General features: G+C 37.7%; 1 protein-coding gene across 1 annotated transcript; it reads left to right on the top strand.

Moving 5' to 3' along the window:
* The first annotated feature begins 8,119 nt into the window (after positions 1–8,119).
* LOC147638186 (uncharacterized) lies at positions 8,120–8,747 on the top strand. Its single transcript, XM_086795062.1, has 2 exons — positions 8,120–8,476; positions 8,576–8,747. The coding sequence occupies exons 1-2, from the start codon at positions 8,158–8,160 to the stop codon at positions 8,587–8,589; spliced, it is 333 nt and encodes a 110-aa protein (XP_086651188.1). The 5' UTR covers positions 8,120–8,157; the 3' UTR covers positions 8,590–8,747.
* The last annotated feature ends 513 nt before the right edge of the window (positions 8,748–9,260 follow it).

Below are 9,260 nucleotides of genomic sequence, written 5' to 3'. Positions count from 1 at the left end.
ATATTTACGTACGTTTATAGCCACTCACGGCCTAGCCACACGTTGCCTTAAAAAAAAGGGGGTACAAAATGCATGAGATTTGTGAGAAAATGTGTCCCAAGATCTCTCCCCCATTCTGTCCCCATTTTTCTTTATCACATTATTTAAATACTAGTTAATGATATTTAGAACACTTCAACACTATATTAAAAAAATTTACAATAAGCAAAAAATGTCATGGATTATATTGAAAATTTTGAATTACATAGTTCATTACACCTAAATCCTAAACTACATTTTAAACTCATTACACTAAATCAACAAGCTTAGCCCGCACGAGCCATTGTTTCTTGCGTGGAAGATGTAAAAACTCACCATGTAAATCCACACTATGAGCAAATTTCAAGTTTGAGAGTGGTGTGATGTTTTCATCTAAGGATGAAAGATGTGGCACAATATAAGCCATGTATACATGTGGTTGTAAGAGCCCCAAGTGGGTGGAAACCATAGGTCACAAAACATATTTAAGTGACCTAACTTGGTAGCTTGTATTGAATAAGCTGAATAATTAAGGACCCAACCTTAGTTATATCCTTTTGTCTTATCTTTTCTCTCTCTCACTTTCATGAATGTGTGACACACACAGTCTCTACTCTCTACTCTCCAATTTCTTTCTTCGTATCAAATCCCATAGTTGTTCCTCAAGCTCATAGCCTCTTCAAGAGTAGGCAAAGAGTGAAGTAAAAAAGGGAGAAAATAGAGGCCAGCCAACATCTCTCTCTCTTAGAGCTTATCTCTGTAAGGAGACGAGAGGAGGTCACAACAAGGAAGGATTTGCCTCTCTCTCTCTCTCTCTCTCTCTCTCTCTCTCTCTCTCTCTCCCTCTCTCTCTCTCTCTCTCTCTCTCCATCTATCTATCTAGACCTCTCAATCCTCTACATCAATCGCCCTATCATCACAAAGGAGGAGCAACAGCCAAGTCCTTGTAGAGTAGAGGCCATCGCCCCCCCTCTCCCCTATTGCCAACCATCAGAGCAACAACGGTCAAGTCCTTGTAGAGTAGAGGCCATCATCCTCCCTCTCCCCCTATCGACAACCATCAGAGCAACAACGGACAAGTATTTACAACAATCCATCATCCCCTCACGACCTCATGCACTTGCCTCCAATTTTTGAATTCCTTTTTTGAAAATATTGCACATATATTTTTTATTTTGTATTTGCTATTCTTTTATGAAAAAGCTATTAAAAAATACAATCTTTTTTAAATCTCTACAATCCATGTTCATATGGTGGCTTGCTCTTTGACCTAGAAGCACAGCCTTTTTTATTGACAATCTTTTTTTAATACTTTGCCAAATTCAAGGCCAACCTCATCCATTCACCTCTACCTCAAGCTTTAATCCTTCTGATGTCGAAGGAGGAGGACAATAAGAAGTTAATTGGCACCGAGTTTCAAACTTGGAAAGTGGTGAATAAGTATCGACTTATGTCAAAAGGGTTATGGGCTCTCGTTAAATGGCACTAAAGTTGTGTACATGGCCGAGGTGGAGGTAGTAGAAGATGTTAAGCATGCTCAAGACATCATCATGCAACATTTGGACGACACACTCGTCCCACCATATTGACAATCTCAACACCACAAAGGCAAAATGGGATGAACTAGAGAAATCATATGGCGCCAAGGGTAAGCATTCAAAACTTTCACTTAACATTGAATTTTTTGGTGTGGAGCTAAAGGACGAAGAGGAACTTGGGCCATTCATCTCACATATGAAGAGGCTAATGGCAGAGTTATCATCCATTGACTCTATGGTTGATAATGGCAATGCCATTGATGTGCTTCTCAAAGCGCTGACTAAACAATACTCTAGTTTTGTCACTACACTCAAGAACATCTCAGAACCGACTCTTTAAGGAGTCATCTTCTCATTGCTCGAGGAAGAACAAAGGATCTCATCAAAGGAGCTGGTACATTAAAGAACCTCAAGTACTCTTTTTGCAAGAAGAAGGGATATACAAAGAACAAGTGCTATGTTAAAGATCCTAACAAAAAGCGGTGTGGTAAATGCCATAAGCTAGGACATCTAGCAAGAGTTTGTGCCAATAAAAAGGAGGAGACATTACTCTTCCACATCTGTATTGCCTCTTAGTGGAGATACAATCCTTTAAAGGAGGAAATTACATCACCAAAATTCTTGTAATTATAGTGTGAGTTATAACAGTGCTAATCACTCTGTAGCATTGAGGAGGAGTGCCAAAACTCACCATGTACATCCACACTATGAGAAAATTTTAAGGTGAGAGTGGTGTGATGTGAAAATCTAAGGATGAAAGATGTGGCACAATATGAGCCATGTCTACGTGGTTGTAAGAGCCCCAAGTGGGTGGAAACCGTAGATCACAAAACTTATTTAAGTGACCTAAGGTAGCTTGTATTGAATAAGGTAAGTAATTAAGGACCCAAACTTAGTTATATCCTTTTGTCTTATCTTTTCTCTCTCTCACTTTTGTGAATGTGTGATACACACAGTCTCTACTCTTCACTCACACACATGCTTCTGTTGTGCACCTTCGACCAATTTCTTTCTTAAGAGATAAGACAATTCTGCCTCCACCACTTCATGATTTCTTTGAAAAGCTTCTCTTTGGATTTGTTAATGTCTTCTTGAGTGCACCCACCACACTCTTGTATTCCACAAACAAGATCTATTACATACTACTTTCTATGAAGACTAGTGTTGTATCCATCTTCGATCGTTTTGGTATATGAGCAACAATAACATGTTATTGTTTATCTTCATTAATGTTTCAGGTGTAGCCATTGAAAATAAACCTGTACAAATGCATTACATTGATTAAGAATTGGCGGATGCATAGGCTTAATGTCTTATTGCATATATGCTTAATGCATAAAGCTCTCCACATTAAGCATGTGCATTAATTTAAGCTTTGTGAAATGAACCATCAAGAAGTAAAGAAATGAACTGTGAAAGTCAAGTACTCTTACCTTGAGAAGAAGATAAGTAGGCAATACATTGCAAATTTGAGCTTATGTTGCAAGGACAATCTACAAGCATAAGAAAATATATATGTTAATAAGCTTTATGCATATGTCTTATGCATTAAGATTTATGCACAAGTCTTATAAATATGGCTTATGTATTAAGCTTTACGCATATTGATTATGCATTAAGATTAATGTCCTTATGATTAAGCCTCTATGATTAAGGCTTCAACATTATGCTTAAGCCTTATGCATAGAGGCTTAATGCATAAGCCTCAAAGCTTTATGCATGTAGGCTAAAGCATAAATCTTTGAGGCTTAAGCATAAATCATTTATGCTCAATGTTTAACCATAATGCTTAAGCGTCTATTCTTAAGGCTTAAGCATAATCTTTAAGCCTTACACATAGAGGCTTTATGCATAAAGCCTCTATGCATAAAGCCTTTATGCATAAGGCTTCATGCAATAAGCCTTTATGCATAAATCTTAAGTAAAAATGCTTAATGCAATAAGCCCTTATGCATAAAGGATTCACACATGAAGCCACAATGCATGTGTACATAAGGATTCATGAATTAATCCTTTATTCATAAGACTTAAGCCTTATTCATAAATCCTTCATGCTCAAGCCTCTATGCGTAAAGGTTTGAGGCTTAAGCATAGAGTCCTTATGCATAAAGCCCCTATGCATAAATCCCTTATGATTAAGCCTCTATACATAAAACCTCTTGCAATAAAGCCCTTATAATTATGTGTAATGAAAAAAAATACTCCCAAGCATCCGGGGGTGTAAGTAAACATAAACAAGTAAAGAAATGAACAATGAAATACAAGTACTCTTACCTTGAGAAGAAGATAAGTAGGCAATGCATTGCGAAGTTGAGCTTATGTTGCAAAGGACACTCTACAAGCATAAGAAAATATATATATGTTAATAAGTTTTATGCATATGGCTTTACACATAAAGCTTTATGTATATGGCTTATGCATAAGCCATATACATAAAGCTTTATGAATATGGCTTATGTATTAAGATTAATGTCCTTATGCATAAAGCCCTTATGCTTAATCCTCTATGCATAAGGATTAAACATCATGCTTAAGCCTTATGCAGAGAGGCTTAATGATTAAGCCTCAAAGATTTATGCATGTAGGCTTTATGCATAAAGACTCTATGCATATAGCTTAAACATTATGCTTAATCCTTAAGCATAGAGGCTTAATGATTAAGACTCTAAGGATAAGGCTTAAACATTATTCTTAAGCCTTGATATTATAAAGGCTTTATGCATAAAGCCTCTAATATGCATAACGCCTTTATACATTTAAGGCTTTATGCAATGAGTCCTTATGCATAAACCTTAAGCAAAAACGCTTCATGAAATAAGCCCTTGTGCATAAAGGCTTTATGCATGAAGCCATAATGCATGTTGCATAAGAAGTAATGCATCAAGATCTTATTCATGAGGCTTAAGCCTTTTACATAAAGCCCTTATGCTTAAGCCCATATGCATAAAGGGTTGAGGCTTAACCATAGAGCTCCTATGCATAGATCCCCTATGCATAAAGCCCTTATGCTTAAATCTCTATGTATAAATTCTCTTGAAATAAAGCCCTTATGCTTATTTATAATGAAAAAAAATTACTCCCAAACACGTATCCGAGGGTGCACCATAAACAAGTAAAGAAATGAACTATGAAAGACAAGTACTCTTACCTTGAGAAGAAAATAAGTAAGCAATGCATTGCGAAGTTGAGCTTATAAGTTAATAAGCTTTATGCATAAAGATTTATGTATATGGCTTATGCATTAAGCTTTATGCATTATAAAGCTTTACGTATATGGCTTATGCATTAAGCTTTATGCATATGGCTTATGTATTAAGCTTTAAGCATATGGCCTATGCATTAAGCTTAATGCCCTTACACATAAAGTACTTATGTTTAAGCCTATATGCATATGGCTTAAACATTATGCTTAAGCCTTATGCATAGAGGCTTAATACTGCATAAGCCTCAACTTAGCTTTATGCATAAAGTCTCTATGCATAAGGCTTACACATTATGATTAAGCTTTGAGCATAAAGGCTTTATGCATAAAGCCTCTATGCATACAGCCTTTTATATATAAGGTTTCATGCAATAATCCCTTATGCATAAAGCTTATTAAGCATAAAGGCTTTATATAGTAAGCCCTTATGTATAAATGCTTCACGTATGAAGCCATACTGTATGTTGCATAAGGCTTCATACATGAAGCCCTTATTCATAAGGCTTAAGCTTTGTGCGTAAAGCCATTATGCTTAAGCCGCTATGCATAAGGCTTAAACATTATGCTTAAGCCTTATGCATAGAGCTTAAACTCTTAAGTCTCAAAGCTTTATGCATAGAGGCTTTATGCATAAAGCCTCTATACATAAGGGCTTTATGTGTAAGGCTTAATCCTTATGGATAAGGGCTTTATGTGTAAGGCTTAAGCCTTAATGCACATAAGGGCTTAATCCATGAAGCCTTATGCATGATGTACTATATACAAAGCCTTTATGCATAAAGCCTCTATGCATAGGGCATCGTGCAATAAGGCCTTATGCATAAAGGCTTCATGCATGAAGGCATAATGTAGCATGATACATAAGGCTTCATGTACTAAGCCCTTATGCATAAGGCTTAAGCCTCAAGTTAGCTTAAAGCCTCTATGCATAAGGCTTAAGCATAAATGCTTAATGCATAAAACCTTCATGCATAAAGACTTCATGAGCTTTATGCATAAGGTTTAAAAAATGATTGCATGCATACTACCATAAACAAGTAAAGAAAGGGTTTCTGAAAGACAAGTGCTCTTACTTTAATTTAGAGGAGTTGAGTGTTTGTTGAGAAGTAGAGTTTTCATTGAAAGACAAGTTCCAATCTACAAGTAGAAGCACAAAAATAAACAAATTATAGCTATGCAAGTGAAGACAAGTCAGAAAAGAAGAAGACAAGAATCAAGACCTAAGTATGTACATAGAGATTGAAACAAAGGGGCGAGAATAGAGAATATAAACGCTTACCTTCACCGTGAAACTATGAAAGCATATAAATGAAGGAGGAGAACATGAGTTTCATGCTTGAGGTATGGAAGATGAAGGGAGGAGAGGAAAGGAGTTTAGCAGAGATTATTAGGAGAACAAAGAAAGGACACGCGTCGGGTGGGAGAATTAATTTTATAATAGTATACAACTATATACATGGCTATAGCCACGCACGGCTATGCACCATAGCCACACATATAGCTGCATACTAGGAAAAAAAATCCTTTTGCATACAACCATGACTCTTTCACTATTTTCTCTCACTACGTCATGCGTGGGAGTAGGAGACAATGGACATGCAGTGGTTGGAAGATGGCCAAGTGTTGGGGCAGAGAGAGAGAGAGAGAGAGAGAGAGAGAGAGAGAGAGAGAGAGAGAGAGAGAGAGAGAGAATCGTAATATATTATAATATAATATTAGATATATGTAAGAATACATAAGTATCAATAAGAGAATTAAAGATATACATATAGTAAATATATTATAAATATGATAATATAATATAATATATATAAGTATATATTATAATATAATATATAAATTATGATGAATATATATAATTAATAAATTAAAATATGTAAAATAATAAAATTAATATATATATATAGTGAATATATATTGATATAATATATAATAATAATATATAAATCAACACACATATAGTAAATATATAATACTATTATATACAAACACATTTACACATATGTATGCGCACACACATAGTCACACGAGTGAGTGTGGAGCGTGTGTGTGTGTGTGTGTGTGTGAGAGAGAAAGAGAGAGAGAGAGAGAGAGAGAGAGTTTGTGTACGAGATGGGTGTGAGAAGAGAGAGTGCACATGTGCACGTGTATGTTTGTGGGAGAGGGTTGTGTTTGTGCACATGACATAGACATAGAGAGAATGTGTATGAGAGAGATACACGCATATATGCATCTATGTGAGTAACACATATAAACATGTACACATATACACGCGTATACGTGCACAGAAATACACATAGGTATATACAAATACACACACACACACAAACATACTCGTACATGCATACACGCTCACTCACACATACTTGCACATATATACACATGCATAGATGCATACACTCACATACGTAGTTGCACACTTATATACGCACATACATATATACGCATATGTGCATACAAGCAAAAACTTCATGTAGCAGTCATTGCGGGTCACCTACTTGTATCCTATTTATACTTTCATGAATCGTAAATGGCTATATTGTTTGAAAAGCTGAAACTTTGTCTTTCTGGCGAAGCTAACATGGTAGAATATGCAAAGTTTTTTTTTGGAAGTAGATAACACTGAAAGATCATTACAAACCAGTTCAAAGGGGCCTTGGGCCAGAGCCTAGACTAGATTATTTATATTGCAGTTCGGCAAATTACATGGCTCCAAGATACATGATATCCCAGTTGCATACAGGCTATCATCATTGCTTCAATGGTGCATCCTTTTGGGGGCAGGTTCTCCAAGATTTGCTTTCGTATCCATACCTTCACCATTGCTCTGGTCCTCAAAGGGTTTTCTATTAAGGCCACCAAAATATAGGAGGTGTGTTTTGACTTTTCGGTACCATCTGTTGGAAATTCCGCGTTGTGTGGAAACTAGGTTTTCTATCGAAGCTACATGCGATTTTCTAACTGAAATATGCCAATGTTTCTTTGAGATGGCTCATTGGCCAAGTTGTAGTTTTTGCTGCAGGCGCAGTTAACTTTGCCTCTAGGAAAAACCTGTAACTTTGTAACGTACTAACGCCGAACGGTCAATGTTGATGAATATAAGTTATAACAGTCTTTAAAGCTGGTCTATAAAGTTGGTTGTACTGAATTGATGGCAATTTCATGCTTGCGCACTGCGCCGTGACTACGTGCCAATGAGGTACACTAACCAGACCGCGCCAACGTATATAGCGGTGACATTGAATGCATGATGCGACCAGTACTCAATGGAGTCACCAACCTCGTCTTGAATTTGACTCCAGTGACTCAGGACTCAGGAGTCGCTATATAACAGGTTGCAAAGCGCCGCTGTAATGGTATCACTGATAATTAACTTGAAGGCTCTCCCCCGGTCTGGCTATGGAGGTGGTCATGAGACTGTCGGCCCTCGCGGTCCTGTTGCTTCTTGTCATCGGCGTCCATAACTCCGGCACTAGCGCTGCCGCCGCTTCGAGCAGTTGCCCAAGCACGAACGATCTGGCATCCGCGTGCGCGCAGTACGTGATCGGGCAAAATCCACTTGTGCCTGATTATACCGGCGGCTGCTGCGAGTTGCTGAGGTCGGCGCCGCCGTCCTGCCTCTGCAATGCCATCCCCTCTAATGCCGGCAGCGTCATCAGCAAGACCGCCATCGCCAACGTCCGCGAAGGCTGCAAAATCAGCGGGATCAGCTGTCCGGGTGAGTGTCGCTCAACACTGGATCAATTATTTTATACGCATTAAACTCAATTATTTATTTTGTGCTCAATTTTTTGGTCTTCTTATTCGCTGTCTCCAGGTATCGGGAAATAGAGTTCAAGATCATATGCTCCCTGGCTAAGTAGTTTTACATACTTGCGAGCTCTATAGTGCCCAGCTTTACTTGTGGAATCATCTGTCTTCGCTACTTGTAATGTGGGCCTACTTCAGCCCTTATTAAGCTGAACAATAAGATCTATCGTGCAAATTGATATGTACGTGAGTTTCGTGTACATTGTCTGTGTGTGTGCGTGAGAGAGAGAGAGAGAGAGAGTTTCATAGAAAATACGACAGACGAAAAAGAATTACAACTGAACGGTATTCAGTGAGGGTTGGCACGAGAGAGCTGAAAAAGTATCACTCCGAAACGTTAATGGCAACTTACAAATTAAAATTACATAGCCACCAATGTTAACTAATGACTTAAGTGAGGTATGTTGACCATGTGGCGTAGACATGCAGTGGTCAACATCTCTGATGAACTAGTGGCATGACTCGTCTCAGTCCACGGGTAGGAGCTAGGCGCACCATTCAGAAGACAACTCTACAAAGAAGTCATTTTATGCACAAAACACAAAGTCAATGATCCTTCCCTCTCATATGTAAGTAGCCTGATGGCTTGGAAAGGGATAAATCTTTTATGTAGAAAATCTTGTCTAGCAATCTTATTCCCTCTCATATGTTTCTATTGTTGGGTGGTTTTATGTAGAGTAATAAGTTTCAAC

This window comes from Cibotium barometz, chromosome 5, assembly GCF_041138505.1.
Source record: "Cibotium barometz isolate CiBa-2024 chromosome 5, ASM4113850v1, whole genome shotgun sequence".
NCBI classification, from domain to species: Eukaryota; Viridiplantae; Streptophyta; class Polypodiopsida; order Cyatheales; family Cibotiaceae; genus Cibotium; species Cibotium barometz.
The sequence above is the reverse complement of the archived record's forward strand: the minus strand, read 5'-3'. Positions and strand labels throughout refer to the sequence as shown.

Excerpts from the sequence above, each read along its gene's own strand:
- LOC147638186 (XM_086795062.1), top strand. The coding sequence starts at position 8,158 with ATGGAGGTGGTCATGAGACTGTCGGCCCTCGCGGTCCTGTTGCTTCTT.